Source organism: Acipenser ruthenus, chromosome 29 (assembly GCF_902713425.1).
Source record: "Acipenser ruthenus chromosome 29, fAciRut3.2 maternal haplotype, whole genome shotgun sequence".
Taxonomy (NCBI): domain Eukaryota; kingdom Metazoa; phylum Chordata; class Actinopteri; order Acipenseriformes; family Acipenseridae; genus Acipenser; species Acipenser ruthenus.
Genome location: NC_081217.1, coordinates 3,680,356 through 3,700,389, shown reverse-complemented (window position 1 = coordinate 3,700,389; position 20,034 = coordinate 3,680,356). Strand labels below are relative to the sequence as shown.

General features: G+C 43.6%; 2 protein-coding genes across 7 annotated transcripts; both read right to left on the bottom strand.

The window, feature by feature from the left end:
• Positions 1-1,256: 1,256 nt before the first annotated feature.
• LOC117428965 (lethal(3)malignant brain tumor-like protein 1) lies at positions 1,257-12,420 on the bottom strand. 6 transcript variants are annotated; one of them, XM_034048036.3, is made up of 22 exons: positions 12,389-12,420; positions 10,569-10,734; positions 10,165-10,358; positions 9,624-9,750; positions 8,826-8,949; positions 8,545-8,677; positions 8,121-8,205; positions 7,657-7,748; positions 6,992-7,096; positions 6,527-6,677; positions 6,265-6,356; positions 5,997-6,148; positions 5,813-5,889; positions 5,600-5,685; positions 5,228-5,338; positions 4,911-5,049; positions 4,319-4,415; positions 3,933-4,133; positions 3,660-3,709; positions 2,947-3,104; positions 2,697-2,759; positions 1,257-2,243 (listed from the first exon to the last, which is right to left on the bottom strand). In XM_034048036.3, the coding sequence occupies exons 2-22, from the start codon at positions 10,702-10,704 to the stop codon at positions 2,109-2,111; spliced, it is 2,508 nt and encodes an 835-aa protein (XP_033903927.3). In that variant the 5' UTR covers positions 10,705-10,734; positions 12,389-12,420; the 3' UTR covers positions 1,257-2,108. The 6 variants fall into 6 exon arrangements, with proteins under 6 accessions (XP_033903927.3, XP_033903943.3, XP_033903935.3 ...); XM_034048052.3 differs by having other exon boundaries at positions 4,935-5,049; XM_034048044.3 differs by having other exon boundaries at positions 6,542-6,677.
• Positions 12,421-13,250: 830 nt separating this feature from the next.
• Positions 13,251-19,378, bottom strand: LOC117432321 (serine/arginine-rich splicing factor 6-like). Its single transcript, XM_034054079.3, has 6 exons — positions 19,130-19,378; positions 17,856-18,025; positions 15,257-15,402; positions 14,820-15,022; positions 14,504-14,581; positions 13,251-14,419 (listed from the first exon to the last, which is right to left on the bottom strand). The coding sequence occupies exons 1-6, from the start codon at positions 19,234-19,236 to the stop codon at positions 13,957-13,959; spliced, it is 1,167 nt and encodes a 388-aa protein (XP_033909970.2). The 5' UTR covers positions 19,237-19,378; the 3' UTR covers positions 13,251-13,956.
• Positions 19,379-20,034: the final 656 nt, after the last annotated feature.

The following is a 20,034-nucleotide window of genomic DNA, read 5'->3' as shown; positions in this document are numbered from 1 at the left end:
ACAGGACCCAAAGATGGGCGCAATGCCAGGGACATTTAGTTTTGATTGCCTTCATTCTCTTGGTATTATTTTTTATGCTGTGCTCTGTTTCTGAGACTTTGTACCTTCTGTAGCTCAGTAAATTAAAACCAGATAGGCAGGTAAAGCACAAACACATACCGGTAAACAGCGAATTGAATGGTTTATCTGAGAGAACCACTCCCTCACACCCTCATAAACCCTGTTTCTGATAGGACTTATCTTTTGTTGTGGAAGGTCATTTTGTTGACAATTGGCAACCCTGTGCTGTTTACTTACTGCTGCTGGAGGGCCAGGGAGACCGATATGTAATGAACTATACAGTCAAATTCCACTGGGCTCTTCCCCAACAATATCTTCACAGGGAAGGAAATAAGTTTCCTAGTGCATAGCAGTTTCACCCATTCCAGGTTTTGCTAAGAGCTTGAGTGTGTCTTCTTAAACTCCCAGTAAAAACGGGAATGGATCCAAACTGCTACGCAATGGGAGTCCATCCCAGTCTTCAAATGCTGTAATCGTCAGAAATTAACTCTATATACAGTATGCACTGTGTAGATCGGTGGATTACAGATTGTGACACATAATATTAGTTTACATCCTGTTGATGTTAAAAAGCAACACAATGGAAAACAGCACAAGAACGTCCAATGCTGTGAGCACAGTTGGTGGTCTGGTAGTTGTGTGGTTGTGATGACTGTGGTAAGTGACCTTTGGGCAGGTCTCTCGATGCAGTCTGTGGCGGGGGGCTCATTCCAGGATTCTCACTTTGTTTCGGTCTCATGGCCAGCGGTTGAGTGGTGCTGTTTGTATCCTGCTGGCGCTTGTGTTTTCTGGTAGTGGCTGGTTCTTTTGAAATCTGTTCCTGTCATTGTTTGCTTTGGTGGGTTGGAATTTTCGCCTATTTCCTTCTGTTAATGGAACACATGGTCAATTGTAGTCTGTTTTGTGTGACTTTGGTTTATGTAATGTAATGGCAAGATATTGGTTCTTTTTAGTTAAGAAACCCATTTCAAAGCTGTTACACATTTATTTTCAGTAAAGGGAATTTCTGTTAAGGTCATGCCTAACGGAACTTGAAAGGTTATTTGAGTGACTCAGCACTGTTCCTGTGAAGTCCTTTTTGAGGTCTTGTTTTCATGCATGTTCTGGTCACACCTCCAACAGTTGGTTGAGCTCCGGTCAGGGAGGAAGCTGGCCCACTTTTCAGTCACCATTATCACAAAAAAATATACAACAGCTTTCTGAAAAGACAGTAGTGATTTAATAAAAAATACAGGCGAGCAGAGCAGTCACATTCAGAACATTTATTGTATGATGGCTTGAAAGACTGACTGACCGACTACTTATCTACATGGCAGACCATACCCATCAGAGAGTCATTGCAAGCAAGTTTCCTAATGACACCGCCCTCTGGTGGCCCGCTGTGGTAATGCATTAGTTAGGTAGGCTCACAAATGTTGTACACATCACTGTGACCTCCAAAAAATGGTGTTATATTTACAATGCACATTACACAGCACTGCATCCTTGCTCATAACCATTTTGAAAAACGAATTCTCTACATTTACAAATGGAGTCATTGAAATTGGTTTAGAATAAACTCAAGCTGTCTGTGCAATTACTGGTCATGTTGAGTTATCAAAGTTCAAACACGTTTATCTAACAAAAGTAGGAGTTGCACTGACAGCTTTGATTAACAGGACCCAGGCTATCTATATGAAAATATGGAAACAATAATAATTATTGTTTAGTAGACACTAAAGCAAGAATCCATGGAATTCTAAATGTGTTGAGTTTATTGTAAACAGAACACTGTTTGAGTTTCATGGGAAGTTCTGTATTAGGAATGCTACAAAAAGGGTAGCATGTGTCGGTCAGCATTCTTTCTTCACTGTTTCTGATCTGTACAGACAGTAACGACACTGGCTTCTGGAACTAATTTGAAAGCATTGGCACATACAGGACCCCCTTGCACCTCTCTGAGGGGTGTGCTCATTGAAAGCATATTTACAGGGATGCTTCTGCAGATTGGCACACATAGAAAAGCCTGCGGGTGGAGGGGGGTGTGTTGGGAGAGCTGGGGGAGGGCATCACTTAAGGCTGTCATCGGTGCTCTTGAACACCAGAATGGCGTTGTAGATCTTGAGAGCCGGGCCCAGCTTGATGCTCATGATCTTCACAATGTCTGTCTGTGTCAGCAAGAGGAACGCCTCGCCGTCGATCATCTGATGAGAGATGCCATCAGGCAGCTTTTACAAAGCAACATTGCCAGGGTTCCCCAATTCAAAATGCACGGCACCCTATTCATTTCTGTCACTACCTCTTTATTTCTCAGATGTTATAATAGTACCACAATCAGGCCACTTTGCTAAAGATTGCATAAGAATCTGAAGGTAAATACAGCCCCATTACTGCAATGTCTATAAAGCAAACCGTGCTAAATTAAACATCACACCTAGATAAGCACACTGTGAGTTTGTGTTGTTTTAGTACAATATTAGGCATGCATGGACTATTTGTGAATCAGCACTGTGTAAACTGCTTTCACTAGTGCCAATATTATCTAGAACAAGTCCCATCTGACATCAGTATATTAAAACATTCTGTACTGGGCTTGGTAGTACCAAACTGCAATTGCTTCAAATGCAGCAAAAGTTAAATAAAATGACTTTTCTCACCTCGTCTTTGAAAACCCGGGCTTGCTCGTCACAACCCGTGAGATTCTGGACAAAACTGGAAACCTGCGCCAATAAAATGATATCATGTGTAAAAGCAGCATAACAACGACAAGGTGTGTCAGCAACACATATATATTCCCTGCAGGATATTTATTCACAGTATGTGCAACGCTACTGTAAAGGAAGAGATGATTCAAGTGTAGATGTTTTAGCGACAGTCCCAGATTGGGAGTGCCGATGCCTCTCTCACCTCCTCCACGCTCCAGGTTGCCACGTTGCTGGCGTGGATGCCAGCCACCCCGGGCAGCAGCTTGCAGTGCTGCTCCCAGCAGAGTGAGAGGGTGCGGTCGGGGTGCGCAGACAGGGCAGACATGAAGAGGGACGGGTGCATGACCTCCGCTGACATACCTGAGACAGGACCACAGTGAGAACAGTGAGAGACAGCAAGGAACAGGAGAGAGAGACAGCAAGGGACAGGAGAGAGAGACAGCAAGGGACAGGAGAGAGAGACAGCAAGGGACAGGAGAGAGAGACAGCAAGGGACAGGAGAGAGACAGCAAGGGACAGGAGAGAGAGACAGCAAGGGACAGGAGAGAGAGACAGCAAGGGACAGGAGAGAGAGACAGCAAGGGACAGGAGAGAGAGACCCCTTACCGACAGCAGCACGTCACGATTGAAACATTCCCATAGAGCAAACAGACAATTGCAAAGATTAAGACCAAAGAAAATGGAACCACACAAGAATAAGGCGGCATTAATAACAGTATAAAATGAGTTTATCCCTTATTCATTTGAAGTTATCATTTGTTTAGGGTGTTTTGTAAACTGGTACCCTGTTGTACTGAAGCACCTATAAAGTACTCAATATTATGTTCTTATTGATTCTAATAAGTACAGCTGGTAATGTGTTACTTTTAATGGAACATGATTTTGTCTGCCTGAGGGGGAGTGGCATCTACTCACTCTGATAGGCTCTCTGCTGGCTCTTCCTGCACTTGGGCGGACGGCCTATCCTGGAACGAGAGAGGTACCATGTGTTAGACTTTCGGCTCACACCTCCTCGAGAGCTCAAAGCTGCCCCCTGGTGTGCTTTAGAGGGAAAAACGATCCTCAGTTTGCACTGGAGTAACTCTGTCTCTCGCACAAAAGAAAATCATAGCACCTTTCAATACAAAGGCGGTCCACACGCTACAGATCCAGGTAACAGACACACCACCAGTCCTGGGACATTGTTACCTGCCGTGGTGCCGGGACGTCTTGCTGCGCTGGCCGAAGACGAGCAGGTTACGCTTGGCCCCGGGGCCCTCGGTGTCAGAGAGCTCAGTCTTGAGCCGGCCCTGGTTCCGCTCCGCCAGCGGGCAGCCCGATAGGCAGTGGTGTGCTGTGAAGCGCCCGGTCACATGACCAGAGCCGTCACAGCCTGGGGTGGGGCACTTTCTGTGGAGGAAAACACAGTGTGTCTACAATTCTCAAAGAAGAGAACGAGAATGCTGGCACTGGGGACGGAAGCCTGCATCTTAATACACAAAAAGAAAAGGCTATGTGATAGTAAAATATGTACAGTGTAAAGGGCCGTGCATGTGGGAGAGGAGCGCCTCCCTGTGGACAATGCAGCCACTGACCTGTGGTTGAAGCTGTACTTGGGTCGGGAATGGCTGATCCCTTTACAGGCGAGAGAGGCGCAGCCACCTTGTCCCGACGCCAAGGTGTCCCGGGGGCCTGCACACGCAAACAACACGTGACATCATACAGAAAGCGTGTCAGAGGTTGCATACTCCTGCATTTCACTGTTGGGAATGATTCAGGGATGATTCGAATGTTTTGTAACGTTGCCCTTGTTTTCAGAACTTTCAAACAAGATGGTTGAACTAAATTGTGCTATTCTGGTATAAACATTTTAAATGAAATAAAAGAACATCAAAATCAAAGCATCCTGGCAAAAAAAAACTAAAACAACAACAAAAAACAAAATTACGAATACAGTAAATGATTTATTCTTTGGTCCTTTTATACCGGAGTTGCTTCTTAAAAGATTTCTGAAACGTGTTCTATATTTCTGTTTAAGCAAGTAAACATATAATAGTAAGCTGCGATATTGTTTTGCAAACTGCAAAAAAGCAGCCTGCTTGAAATGTACACAGGCTAGCTGCTCTGGAGGTTTGCTGGTGTGCTGTGAATGGTTCATGCAGAGAGAGGGTATGTGTTAGCCTGTACCGGGTTGCTGTGTATTTGACTCACGGAGGGGCGTTTTCAGGGGGTGCCCAGTTCTCTCACACCAGCCTGCAGGGTGGATGTCGGGGCTGTCCGAGTCAATCCAGTAATCGTACATGTGGTTCCAGCCGTCGAAGTGGATCTGTGGGGATTGGGATAGGTCACGGCCGGGGTAACGCTTCTCTTTCACTGGAACAATTTATTCATTCAGAGAGTACTGTGGTACAGAAAGTTGCGCAGCGTGATTATGCACAGAGGTATCTTGTGTGAATGTTCTCATTATGCTGTAGGTGTTCCAATCCTCACTGAGAACGGTTTACCTTAATCCTGTACTCGTCAATGTCTTCCACGGTGGCCACGCGAATGAGGGAGGGGTTGCGCTTGTCCACGACCTCCAGCTTCAGGTTGACCTGGAACCCATGCTGAGGGCGCTGGGAAACACAGACAGGACAGTCGCTGTTAGAGAAGACCACGACAAGACCATGCTTCCACGTGACACGCCACAAGAGCGTCCCCGCCATCCATATCCTTCTATCACACACACAGGATAAAAACAGGCTAATCTTACAATGCACAATGTATATGTGACCATACAAAGCTCAGAAATACAGACACAACTTCTGGGTCATGTTCGCAGAAAAGGAAGACATTTATTCAGCTTATTTGTCCCAGTTTGTGGTTCCAGTACTAACCATTTTGAAACAATGCGCTGGGACAGCGGTAGAGCCAGTATCCTTCAGGTACTTCTCCCAGGAAAAGTTATCGGGATCTGGGTAATCTGTGAAACAAATGTGAAGAAACACGATTTGTACTTGGGAAAAGTGTGGATGTGGTGTTCTGTTCAGATAGCCTGTGCCAATGCCTTTTCATGGCTGCACGCGACTGGCAGCATGGATGCCACTTGCCTTGTGGTGGGGTGAGGGGACGTCCCCGTTCCTGGCACCAGCCAACAGGGTGGATGTATGGACTGGTCTCATCACACCTAGTATAGAGAGAGAGAAGATTCGGTCACAGCAGAACACACACACTTATCTTCCAAACACACATTCCCCTGCTACATGCAGCAGGGGGAGCGTTGATGTTCCTCACCAGTAGTCGTAAGTGTCATCCCAGTTGTCGAAGTGAACCAGGAAGCGTTTGTCCACCACATCGGTCACCGTGGCGACGCAGATGAGGGAGGGGTTCATGCGGTCGACGGCCTCCAGCTTCATCCCCACCTGAAAACTGCAGGAGGTCTCCGTCTGAGAGGGGGAGGAAGCTTCAGGTTATGAGCACAGCAAAGACTAGGAAACTGAAACTGGATTCAAGAAACAGCTTCCAGAGTTACAGACAACAGCCAAAAAAGAAATAAGCTTACCCCGCCTGGACTGGCAAACAGCTCCCGTGGGGCCACCTGTGCCTTGGTCAGTCTCAGGTAGCTGGCCCAGGAGAACTCCTCTTCTTTACACCCTGCAGGTAAGTGTGAGAGATGTGTCCTTTTGGAGGCTTGAGAGAAGCCCAGAGCCAAACAGCAGGCATCGTGCCTGACTGTAACCCACAGCCTCGCAGGTGTTAAAGAATGGTAACTGATAAACACGGTATCATTTAACCATTCACACTGTGCAAATAACTCTGCTTACCCTCTGCCCTCTGACCTTTTGGGGTGTAGAGTTTGTGCTCAGTCTTCTCGCACCAGCCGGCCGGATGGATGTCCGGACTGTTGGCGTTTACCCAGAAATCATGGCACTCGGAGTAGCCGTCAAAGTGCAGCCGCATCCGATACCCGCACACCTGGGAGAGGGAGAGGGAGAAGGGGGAGAATTGAGCCCCAAGCAGGGCCACTGGAGCAACAACTCAACACTGCAAGTGAAACAATTCCATGCAATAGCAGTGAGTGTGTGTGTGTGTGAGAGAGAGAGAGAGAGAGAGAGAGAGACAGAGAGAGAGTGTCTGTGTGTGTGTGTGTGTGTGTGTGTGTGCTTGTGTGTGTGAGCGTGTGTGTGTGTGAGACAGTGTGTGTGTGAGTGTGAGCGTGTGTGTGTGTGAGACAGTGTGTGTGCGTGCGTGTGTGTGTGTGTGAGACAGTGTGTGTGTGCGTGTGTTACCTCAGTCACTGTGAGGACGAAGTACATGGAGGGGTGCTGGGGGTCGATCCCCTCTAACTTCATCCCCACTCTGAAGCTGTTCTTTGCCTGGGGGATGCTCTGGCACTGTGAACCAGCAGACCCCACATTAACAAGGTTATTAAGGCACATTAAAGGGGGGGGGGGGGTGCAGTTGTTCTGAACATTACTCAACATGTTCAATCTGTGGAATCGTTTGCAGTTCACATATGCTCAAAACTCCTACTCCATTTATATGTCTCTTATAAATGTTTACCACAGTAAATTTGCACTGTGATGTTTCCCTATGCTTTCCCCATGGTTGTACTATTCATATACCATAGGTTAGCATGGTTTGTTTTTTAATATGCTTTAACTCTCTGGGCTTTACAATGCTTTCCATGCTTTCACTATCCGAATACACTTTGCTATGCTTTTACTATGGGAACCTTTTATAAGGGTCGATACAGAGCAAAATACTTCAATAAAATCGTGATTATTTTCTCACTGCCCATAAGTCTCTTCAATTAGTATCCCCGCACCCCTTGCAAACAAAGTATTAAAAAATCAAAATACACACTTCCCATAACCTAAATCAATAGCATAGTGCACAACACTGCCTCTGAGGGAGGATTTCTTTAATTGTTGGGTCCCTTCAGAGCTGATACCTCCTGGAAGAGCTTAAGAGGGGCAGCCACGGCCTTCTGTTCCTCCAGATACAACGACCAAGTCCACGCCTCCTTCTTCACCTCCCCAGGGACTACAAACACAAAACGCCACACGGGTCACGTTAATACAGGGCTTCGCCCAACAAAAGTGTTCCTTTCTAACCCCCATGTGTTCATAAGGATATTTTCGAGTCACCTGATGATATGGGTTCTGGTGCATTCCAAGGGGTAGATGCAATCCAAAATACATTATAGTGTTATTTCCCTGTTTTATAGCGCAGTTCAATGAACACATGTCATGAAACCATTTACGCAGGTACTGTTTTCATTTTTGATTGATCATACCACCAAGGCATTCGCAACAGCTCCCATTTCCAGTAGCACTAAATATTAAATACTAATGTCTTTTTCTCTCTGCTCTGCATAATCCAGCTCAGCATTCGATCCAGATCAGACCTGCATACCTGTCCTGTTATGTCTCCTGTCCCCTAGCAGCCCACAGTCGGACTGGTTCACTTCCAGCACCTTCAGACTCTCCCCCCTCTCCTCCTGGGCACACAGAGAGGGGATTATAACATAATGAAGATTACACACTAAATCCATTCCCTCGGCCTCGGCTAATTCCACTCTTACATTCCCCAACTCCCAGAAAATAAACTGACACAGTTCATCCTCTCATTGGATCAATTTTGAAGACCCTTCTCCATATCTAGTTTAAACAGTGTTTCTAAAATGACGTGGGTAGGGTTCCATTACATTGCAATAAAGGGAACATTATCAGGTCTATACCCGGCCTCATATTTGCTAGAGTGATAAATTGGTTGTGGTTGGCCTGTCTTCCTTGTGTCGTTCTCCCCTCCGCCCCACACCGTCTACCGGCCTACCTACCATAGACTCCATCTCTGACTCCTCATCCGATTGGCTCAGGTACTCCTTCCTCTTCCTCTTCTTCACTGGCTTCAGATCCTCGGGGTTCAACACAGACACCTGGGCCACCGTGGCAATATCCAGGCCTGCTGACCTGCGACAAGCACAGGCATTAGTTAGAGTGCTGCCTGACACACGTGCACGTGCAATAATTACAAGAACATTTGTAATAAACTTCGGGAGCAAAATGCTAAGCTTTGAACACAAGTGTTAATTGGCAGTGTATATTATTCCTCTTTTACCTGTCTGTGAGCGGCTCTCTCCGCAGCTCATCCACGCACCCCTTCTCCCCGCCCGGGCTCCAGCCTGCACAGAGACCAACATTCCCCCCCGGCGAGTCCTCCTCAGTGAGTTCAACCGGCTTTCCTGCAGGAGGAATCACAGCAGTGAGGGAGATACCATCTACTAAAGGGGGTGAGGATGCAGTGTCACACAAGCTTGATTAGTCTCCTTCTACTGTATGTTACAATACAATTGCCAAATTATTTGGAAAGAATGCACAAAAAAAAACCTGAAAATTCCCCCCATATCACAACAAACTGGATTCACTTACTTCGCCATTTCGTAGGATACAAAGAAAATCTATTTGCCCGTTCTGCAACGATTAAATTATAGGATTTTATAAAGAAAGAAAAAAATGTGCACCATTCTTATTTTAATGGGACCTGCCTCCAAATCTTTATATCAAGGGTAAGTACTTACAGCAGTTTGGAAACAAACCATACAACCATTTTGGAGATGCAGCTCCTACAAGAAAAACCTATGATGACTGCCAATTTGATTAAGAGTTTAAAGAGTGGAAGATCTCAGAGATAACCCTCATGGCAGATTCTTAATAGCAACTAAAACTACCCTGGCTGCCTGTAAACATCAAGTAGGTCAGGACAAATTGCGACATGCTCTAGAAGCTGCATGAGTGCAACATGGTGACACACTTTTAAAAAGCATGCTGGCTGGGTTCTGTGGTATTCTGTGGAAATGCTTATGCACTACACAATGCAAGGTTTTTGACAGTGAGATGACAATGCAGCCTCCCTTACCTGAGCTCTGTCCTGGGACTCTGTCTGTCTCCACCTCCTTCCCAGCAGGCCCTTCTGTGCTTGGCTCGAGGACAGGGGCCTTCCTGTCACTCACAACCTGCAGAGTGCCAAAGTCACTCATCTGGAACTGGACAACAGAAGGAGGGACTTCAAACACCTGAGCAGCTCAGTTCTAACAAATGGCTGCTCACTTAAAGAAGGCTTCAGCGTGGTGACATCCTCCCTAACTCTGCTCTGTGTACTGAGTAAAGTAGCAAAAGCATAATGAAGAGCATTGTGAAAGCATTATAAAGCCTTTCAAAATATGGAAAACCTTGCTAAGCTAAGGTAAATTCATAAGAGAACCATGGGAGAACTACACTTTTCATATATACAGGGTGCTGAATACTGTTCATCTCAATCAATAAGCAAACACTAAGGTGGAACATGGCAGTCTTTTAGTGTATGCACACAACACAACATCTTATATTGGTGCTGATGTTTCTTCTATGATATGGAGTGAGTTGAAGAGCTGGTATTGGGCTTCTTATTGCTTACATACCTTTAGGTTACTGCCTGGGAGCACGGCGACGCCCTCCTTCCACTCCAAAACATGGACCACGCTGCAGGCACCGCCCACCTGAGGGGTCAGAGTGGAGGTCATCGGCTCCCCAGCTCCGCCCACCTTTGGCATCTCCATAGCAACTCTTGGCCGTTCCCCATTCCACACTTCCAGACTTAGAGGGGAGCTGGTGGCTGAGGGGTTAGACGGACATCATCAAAAAGGAACGCACCATTTAGAGAAGAGAAGGGCTCAACAGATCCAGAGGAGAACCTGGACTTGCACCATCTACCAGAACCCAAACATGTCTTTGTGTGGAAACGCTGTGATGTTTAGAGTTATCACACAGTAACATATGACCTGCACTCTTCCCAATAGATGCAAATATTTAGACTAAAATATACCTGGGAGAATAAAGGCAGTGGTCTGGGGGCGTGTCTTCGGCACCGAGCTTTCATTGGCTACAAGGGGCGCGTTGGCGTCAGCGGGGGGGCTGGCTCCGCCCACCACCAGCACCTCGACACCGACGTTCCCGCTCATGTCCTCACAAGCTGCTGTTGCACAGTCCAACTGAAAAACAGGTCATACAGAGATATCCCCAAACGATCCCACATGGGTTGCAGTGATAACTTCTCTAAGCTGATTTCACAGCTTGGCTTTAACATCTGTGACATAATGACTAATTGCAGGTGTTCAGAAACTGTACAGGGTGGAGAAAAATAAATACATTCCTGTTTACAATTCCAATTCCTTTTTAAAACCATTTCCAATTCCAATTCCAATTCCATCATTTGAAGCCAATTTAATTGACAAACAAGTTACTTCAGTTTAAATACTGCTAATTGCAATTTTGATCTATGATGTGCTGGCAGTTGTTAAAAGGGAACAGGAATTGGAATGGCAATTGGGAGTTGAAATGGAATTGGAAGTGACCCCAAACTTGAGCCCAAAACAATTGAACACATTCAAAAGTTGCTGCACTGCTTTAAATCTATATTGGGGAACAATGCCTCGCACATCCAGATGTGCAAGAATTTAAATCTAATATGATTTAAGTCACTGCACCACTGTATGAAATGTACAGTGTGCAGGCTCCAATGAAACACTGGTTACTTTTGTCACCAATATGTTTTGAATTAAAGATATGCTTTGTTTTGGTGCTGTTAGTTTTTAGTTTAAATATTACTATTAACCTATTTTTACCTTTAAAACAGAAGCAAACAAAGTATTTTATTTTATTTTATGAGATATCTCATTATAAAAATATGTAGATTTGCACTATTGATAAGCTGTGACTTAACATAAATATTAATACATCTATCAGTTGTCAACATTTACATCAAAATGAGACTTTTTATTTATGATTTAACATATATTTTAAATCTATAGACAGTGGCAGATATAGTTTTTTTTTTTGGGGGGGGGGGGGTAATATATAATCTTATATTTGAGTTTGCAAATTTAAATCACTTTATACAGGTTTGTTCAGATGCATTTTGCTTGTATTGTTCTGAAGAATAAAGTGAGATTATAGCTCTCATGAATTTAATGCTGTTGCAGTACAATGCACTGAAGAAAACGTAACAGACGGACGTTTTATGTAGCCTTTCTGTTTGTAGCCACTTGCAGTTTCTATAACTAATTTAAATTATTCATCCCGCATTCTACAATTAACATATTTAAATGAAACCTTTGCATTTTAACATCAAAATGGCGGAGCGACTTGTTTATAATTCATGCATATTAATTGGTTAATGCATTTGCATGCCGTTGCAACAAAAATAATACAACATTTCTTATTTAATACAATAATGGTCATTTTCACGTTATGCAACAAAGAGCATGCGCTCTTCCCACTCCCCGTATAACCAGAGAAATACAATGATATGGAAAAACACCGTACGTATGATTCTGATTACAAAATCATGTGTATATATATATATATATATATATATATATATATATATATATATATATATATATTTTTTTTTTTTTTTTTTTTTTTTTTTCTTTTTTTAATGTAACAAAATGGACAACATACCATATTCATATTATACGGTACGGATATAATGACATTGTTTAAAAAAAAAAAACACCATAAACAAACAATACAACACAGATGAATACAGAACGCAATATGCAATAGTGGATCTTGGCTGATTGATGTTTATAAATGATATAATTGCACAATGTGGCAAATGGATTAAAATTCCCTATCTCTTACCCGAGGTTGTCTTGCGGGGCAGGGACTTATCACTGCGCATGCGCGCACGTTCGAGCCGTTGCTCTGCCACTCAGCGTAGAGACGCCGTCAGATTCGAGTTGGGGGATTGGTTTCATTTTACCAAACTCATCAATATACCCACATAGCTCAACACAATCCGATTTATGCAAATACATTTAATCGTGTTTTCCCACTGCACATTGATTTGAATTTTTATAATATAGATGTGCCTAATTATGGTCTCCGCAGGTTCACAACCACCAAGCATGTAGCCACAAAAAAATATTCCCAATGATCTCAGTATACGGACATTGAATATCATGTATTAGTTTACAAAAGTGAAAATAGGCAACAAGCTACTCTGTGCCTAGGTAAAGGAAGCTAGCACCAAAGCCTAGTCTACATTATTTGACCAAATTACCAGGTTATTACTTCTCATGTGTCAAGTACATATAACGCATGAACTCTGCTCCAGACGGACCTTTGAATGCATTTTAAGTCATACTATATTTAAATTACTACACATCTGGAGGTACACAGCATCCTCACCCATATCGTTCTATGCATTAAAACCACTTCATTCCTTGACTGTGGAAGTGTTAGGACATTCCTGAAGAAGTCAGCACATGTATTGCTTAGGGGTCATCTGCTGTTAGGAAAGGGATCCACCATTGGGGAGGTCTGGGCACAGTGTATTCATATGGTTTAGCTGATCCTAATCAGCAGATATAAAAAAAACTGACATCAACTTTAACAGCAATCCAAGTGAAACATGTTGATATGGTGCACAGGATGGGTGTGAGCATCTATTTTCACAAGGTACACACTTCAATGGACAAACAGAAAGGAGACATAGAATGGATTTTATTTTTCTTAAGAACCTTTAATACAACTGTACAGTAAAAAGTTAACATGCTTGTTTCAGGGTTTACACTTTGGCAATAAAAGAAAACACACATGGCAGGGTCCTGAATCAGTGATCAATAGTTGTTATTGCTGGTCTCATGCCACAAGGAAACAAACTGGTGCAACAAACACATAACTATTTAGGATGGGCAATAAATGGTGGCTATTTAACTAAAGTTGGCAACAGATACTAAAAAAAAAAAAAAAAAAAGAAAAAAAAATATATATCATTTGCAAACACTTCAGTAAATGTCAGGGTTAAAGGTCATACTACTGCTTTAATTCAAGGAGAGCATCAGCACATATACAATGCCCAAATCTGCTAGTGGTACTATCCACCTGGTAATGTTGCTCAGGTCAAACAAAAGGTCAAAAGAAAACCAGAACTTAAGTCCATTAGGTATGCACTTCTTTGCAGCCCAAGTAACCCACATTTGGTTTGTCAGGTCACATACAATTCATAAATCTTATTTAAGTAATCTTATGTAAATAAAACAGCAGCCTTCAAGCCAAGTGCCAGGAAGCCATACAACTTAACCAAACCTTGAGCACTTAAATCTGCAGATCAGTGTAAACAGGTAACAAAACAAAAAAATCATCCCCCAATTACTGGAATAAACCCCTCCAGAGAGAAACACAGGCACAGACAATCCCGCTAGCTGCTAATCCCTGGAGCCAGACCTGGAACGGGATTTTGAGCGTGAAGGGGAACGGGATGCTGATCGTTTGGACGGGGGAGATTTAGAGCGACGCTCGTCTGGCTTGGGGGAGGTGGAAGGGGAGGCAGATTTGGGCTGGTCCCCTTTCCCATTCTCCATAGGGGAGCAAGATCGGCTGCGGGACTTCTTGACCTCAGACTTCTCTTTAGAGGGGCTGCGGGAGTCCCGGTCTGACTTGGGCTTTGACACACTCTTGGAGCGGGACTTCCTGTTTGATCTCGACCTGGACTTCCTGCTGGGAGAGTGGGAATGGGACTTCCTGGTGCGGGACCTCGAACGAGACTTCCTGGTGCGGGATCTAGACCGTGACCTCCTGGCAGGGGATTTAGAACGGGATTTCCTGGCTGACCTAGAACGAGATTTTCTGTTCCCTGACCTAGAACGGCGTTTGCTTCTTGATCGGGATCTGAAATAGTCAGTTACAATTAGCACTCACATATGACAAGAAAATTAGTTAAATTTTAATTCTGGCAATTCAAGGCTTGCTTACCGGGAACGTGACCTCGAGTTGCTGCGGGATCGGCTGCTCCTGCGGCTCCTGCTACGCGAACGGCGCCTGCTGCGGGACCTGGTGGATGAAAACAAGCATCAGTAAGGCGGTTCACTCTGTCAATACTGCAGAACTGTATACAGGTCAATGGAAGAAATACAATGCAAAATAGAACTTCCCCAAAATGTAAATCCATGTCCATTCATTTGTTTCGAGCTCAGGACTTGCATTTCTGAAGGGTTCACTTGGGGCAGACTGTCAAATTACACAGTACTGAAAGAGTTCACTGCACAAAATGGGGAAAGGCAGTGGTTACCTGGAGCGGCTTCCAGAGTAGGAGCGTCGACGACGCGGCTTGTCCTCCACCAGACGGATCTTCCGACCGTTGATGTCGGTGCCGTCCAGCTTCTCCATCGCCCTCTTCATGTCCGAGTGGGAGCGGAATTCAATCACCCCTTCATTGGTGCGCTCCTTGTGAGCATCGGCATACGTGACCTCCCCAGCCTGCCGCATAAAATCCTGAATTCAAAAAATAAACATTATGCGTTAAACTGGAGCAACTGCAACTATTTTAACCTTGACAAGTATTCCTTTCATTATTAAAAAGCACAATGGATGCCAAACAGAATAACTCCAACGGATGAAAGCTAGTCAAACAACTTGTTAAATACATAATAAAGCACTATATTAGAGCCTAGTAAAAGGCTTTAATAAAACACCCAACTTCTATTCCAACCATCCTTGCATACACACCTTGAGGTCTTGCCAGCTGCAGCGACTGGAGAGGTTCTCCACAACCAGACGGTATTCTGTGCGGACAGGAGGCCCATACTTATCCCTGCCAACACGGCTTCTGCTGTAGCCGCCTCCACTGCCGCCACCACCACCACCACCACCACCTTCAAACACAAAGGGAGAGACAATAAGAACAGCATCAAGGCAGGCAATCACTGCTCCGTAGGGACTCAGGGAGGAAACAGAAGGAGCCATTCTACCATCTTATCAACTCAAAGTCTCTTCCAATTTCTCTGTTTCACATCTATCAAGGAGGTCCTTGCAGACTGTTTTAATTTAGGGTTAAGCCACTTTCTCATGCACAAATTTAACTACCACTCGTGCCTGGATTGAGAATACTTGAGCATAAGGATTACAGTCCGAACAAATATAAAATTTAAAAAAAAAAGGTATTGTTGGGCAGCCTCTGTAGAGGTGGTTTTGGTATCTCCAAAGAAATTAAAAAAATAAAATAAAAAAATGAGTCAAAGCCAGCCTGTGTGTACAGCAGGAATGAACAGAGTACACAGATCATTCAACATCACTGTGCAGATCAAAATCTACCCCATGCTGCAGTGTGTGTACTTTTAAATCTACGGCCTAGGAATTCTTATTTGTGTAATGAGCTGCCTGATGTGTTTACATATAACAGTATGCAAGAGGGATTCACTTACAGCAATTTGTTAGTTTATGTTTACTGTAAGGTTTAGGCTTTGGATTATGCAGAAAATACAAAGACATGCCCCAAAGCATCAAATGTGATGGCAGATTGGTCAATTTACTAAGCCATTTAACTGGCTCAGTTCAGGAACTAACCCTTCAATCCGGACACGTAACTTTAAAGACACAGGCAGGCATTACCTCCAAATCCCAGTTTTTACGATCTGGAAACGTAGTTTAGCATTACTTGTATTTATTTTTTTATTTTTTTTAATGTTTATTTAATGTATGGTCTTTCTACAACTCACCAATCAAATTACAGTGTTGAAAGCCAACTGCTCTTTTACAAAGCAGGTTAACAGATGACGGCAACATCTTGAGTTTTGGCTAATCGCGCCATTATTTCTTTTTAACATATTAAAACCAACTGGATTCCTCACCATCACCCTGGTCTATTGGCAAAAGGCTGCTGTCATCATGGCTTCCGGTTAGGTCAGCCAAAGGGTCAAAGGGCAAAGGTCACACACACAATGTAAGGTGAAAGCCAAGGCCAAACGGGACAGGCAGTCATCTTAGCCTCAATGGACTCGGACTCAGCCCGCACAGGACTCTTTCAAATTGAAACATCAAGGACTTTGTTAACAATATTGAATTAAGTAGTAAACAATGTAACTTCACACAATGTCATATTTACAAGGCTATTGAAATGGCAGCAAGGCACATGTATACAATGGATTAAATGAGACATGGCATTCTTTACTGTCCTTACTGTACCAGTGTAGCTCACTTCATTTAAATCTTAATACCTTCACTTTCACTGAATGAATAGCCTTGAATACCCAACCATAAGTCATTAAAATGACAGGGCAAATACATTCACATCATTATATTGAATCTAGACTACCCATGTAATCCAGTTATTTCAGGAAAGGCCATAACTGCTTGATAAAACTACAAAATCTGTGACCTAATTATAACCTGTGTCCAGTGCTGTGCAGCTTGAATGAAATAGAAAACTTGCAACCCAGCTGCCATTTAAATAACCATATCCTAACATTATAACTTGTATAAATGTTAAGCTTAAATAGGCGCTTATGTAGCTATTATAGCAGATGCACCATTTGGCAACACCCCCAAAACCTACCATCAACCAGGCAAGACTTTCAGGACGTGCTAGCAAAGCTAGTCATGTCATCCAGTTCAGTGTAGAACTGAAGAAATCTCTTCAATTACCTATGCCACTTGACCAAAACACCTGCTAAATACTCAAGACAGCAGTGCTCCTTGGAGACATTTCAACAAGTTGCAGTGTTTGATATCTGACTGGCGCCATGTGGATAATTAAAAAGTGGAGGGAACATGTGCATTTGCTGGGATTTTAAATGGGGAATCACCACTTGGCGTACCAAATGTGTAGTTCAATGTTCTTTGCCAACTTACCCAGTAAGTGTGAATCTGATTTTACTGCCTTCTATAAATTCAGGTCAGTGCATTAACTGCCGATAGCTATCACAGTGGTTCTCAATTCCTGGACCTGAATACACCTACTTGTATGTGGTACTTAAACCCACTCCCACACACACATACATAAGCTTAAAAGACACCAGCTAGCTGCACAGTGCCATCTAGAAACGTTGACATGCCATATCAAGATGTGCCATGTTTTTCCTATTTCCCCCCCCCCCCCATCAATCTCACCCACACCAGGGGTGTGTACCCCCCCCCCCCGTTTGATAACCATGGCTACAGAAGACAAACTGCTTCAAAGTTGTTTACATTTGAAAGCCTCATATTAGCACCACAATATCTGCATTGAATACACCTTCTGCAAGTCTGAATGGCTTCCTGAAAAAAGTTAGAAATATTACACAAATTAAGAAATGCCAATCCCTCTCAAGTAAGGGTAAACAGTCCTTACTGCGTCCACCATAACCTCCTCCTCCTCCGCCGCCTCCGTATCCATCTCGGTCCCTGCGAGGTCCGCGGGCATGCTCCACGATCACACGCTCCCCACACAGCTCCTTGCCGTTCAGCTCGTACACGGCATCGTCAGCATCACGGGTGTCTTCAAACTCCACAAAACCATACCTGCAGCAAAGTTGGACACGTTATAACTCGAGGACATTCATAACCCAGCCCCCTACATGGCCATGGCAAATGCCGCAGAGGGGAATGTAAACAAAGTTAGCCATATGCCTTAAACTGTAAAGGAAGCCAAACTTTGACAATATGCAGCGTCCAGCAGGTACATGGATTACAATTTTAAAAAAGTCATTGGATTTTGTCCACTTCTGCGCAATTTTTGTTTCATAAATCCTACCAATTCACCCCACTTCCGCTTTTCATACGTGTTAAATGTCATCTGCTTTAGCAGATACGTCTTGCAGTTTACAACATCACTGCCAAGAATTTCACGCTATCGTGCAAAATATATTTACAGGTTTGCTGTTTGTGGCCTACATCGACACCTCCCCGCGCCGTAGTTTACAATGCTTTGTTCTCCTCGCCTGTCTATTAAATTTACAAAGCACGGCTCAATAATGTTCAAATTGTTATTCCGTTGAGTGCAGTCATTTTATATATTTATAGGCGGTTGCACATTTACAAAAGTAGAAAATATTTTTAAACACCAACTATTAGGCAACAAGGCCCAGTCTATGAGAAACACCTCCGCTACATTTATATAGACACACATTTTAAACGTGACCAATGTATTTAAAGACATCAACCCCATATCTCAGATTTTACTTTGTTACAAATACAGTTTACGCTAAATAAATACATAAATAAATAAATAAATAAAACAAACAAACCGCTTCTAGGCTACAAAATGGCAATATATCCGCTTCACATTTTCGACAAGCAGTTTAAAGATCAGAATTTAAAAACACAGACGTTTAGTCAAACGTCTCCGAAGGCAGGAGTAAAACCACATGTGTGTCTTTTTGTGTGCAAAGCGGCCATTTTGTACACGCGGCAATTTACAACACTGGCTAACTGCTACAAATAAATATATCCTTCCAATTCATAAATTACACCCCGCCTGCGCCACATCCTACATCACAAGCAAGTAAACGACATCAAAATAACGCGCATTTCAATAACCCGCTCAGGTAATACGTGTTTTCTGTGAGCACAGACGGGTCCCGAGCCCAGCGATAACGGCCGCTGCGCGCTCCCCCCTCTCCTTACCCATTTTTCAGGTCGATCTCCAGCAACTTGCCGTAGCCGCTGAAGAACCTTTGGATATCCTTCTCCCGAACATGGTAGCTCAATCTGCCGATGTAAACACGGGGCATTTTCTTTCAAATTATAACGACTGCTGCCGTTTTGTTTTTTTAGTAAACCTGCCGTTAAAACTGAAATTAAACCAGTAACAAAACACAGAGCCCGCCCTTCTCCCTGCCTGCGCACGAAGAAAGCGCGAATGCTGTACTTTGTCTTTATAGGACGTGAGGGGCGGGGCAGGGCTGCGTATAACGTCACCCTTCAGGTCGAATCACAAAAAAGACTAACGCATGCGCAGGTGAGGTTGTTATTGATTGAAATTAATAATACAGGCTTTGCAAATCTCAAGATGAAGAACTCTTATCTCACCCCTAAAGCGGTTCTTGTAATATTGAATTGGACTATTAAGACATGCTTAGTGCCTACTTTATCACGCGTTTGGAGTGAAATTTACTTATCATTATGGCCAATTTCTTCACTGGTCAATGTTTTCATGTATCTTTTTTTAAATTAAGGTGGAATAGATAGATAGATAGATAGATAGATAGATAGATAGATAGATAGATAGATAGATAGATGTCTAAAAATAATTGTACTGCTAGTAATGCCAGGGACTTGCGGTTTGCTGAGACATCCTCCTGCAGGCGAATAAAAAACGTATACCACGAAAGCTCATTCAGTATACTCTCTTTCGAACCCAGCTATATGAAACGGTCATACAACTTAGAATCCCATACGAAAAAGAGTGCAATGGGGTTTGTTTATAGTTTTCACAAGACTTTTAGCAGCTCACCACAAAGCCAAACCCCTCTGCCATTATAGCGTAGTGGCCTATAGCACCATGCTGGGGCATGGTTTGAGTGCTATCC

Bases quoted from the DNA above. Each gene is read 5' to 3' on its own strand.
- LOC117428965 (XM_034048036.3), bottom strand. From the start codon at position 10,704: ATGAGCGGGAACGTCGGTGTCGAGGTGCTGGTGGTGGGCGGAGCCAGC. The intron at 6,149-6,264 runs GTAAGCTTATTT...TCCCCCTCTCAG, and splicing joins TGTTTGCCAGTCCAGGCGGG to ACGGAGACCTCCTGCAGTTT. The intron at 5,050-5,227 runs GTAAACCGTTCT...CAATCCCCACAG, and splicing joins TTGACGAGTACAGGATTAAG to ATCCACTTCGACGGCTGGAA.
- LOC117432321 (XM_034054079.3), bottom strand. From the start codon at position 19,236: ATGCCCCGTGTTTACATCGGCAGATTGAGCTACCATGTTCGGGAGAAG. The intron at 18,026-19,129 runs GTAAGGAGAGGG...ACTTTGCTGCAG, and splicing joins GAGATCGACCTGAAAAATGG to GTATGGTTTTGTGGAGTTTG. The intron at 15,023-15,256 runs GTGTGTATGCAA...TTTTGAATTCAG, and splicing joins GCAGCTGGCAAGACCTCAAG to GATTTTATGCGGCAGGCTGG.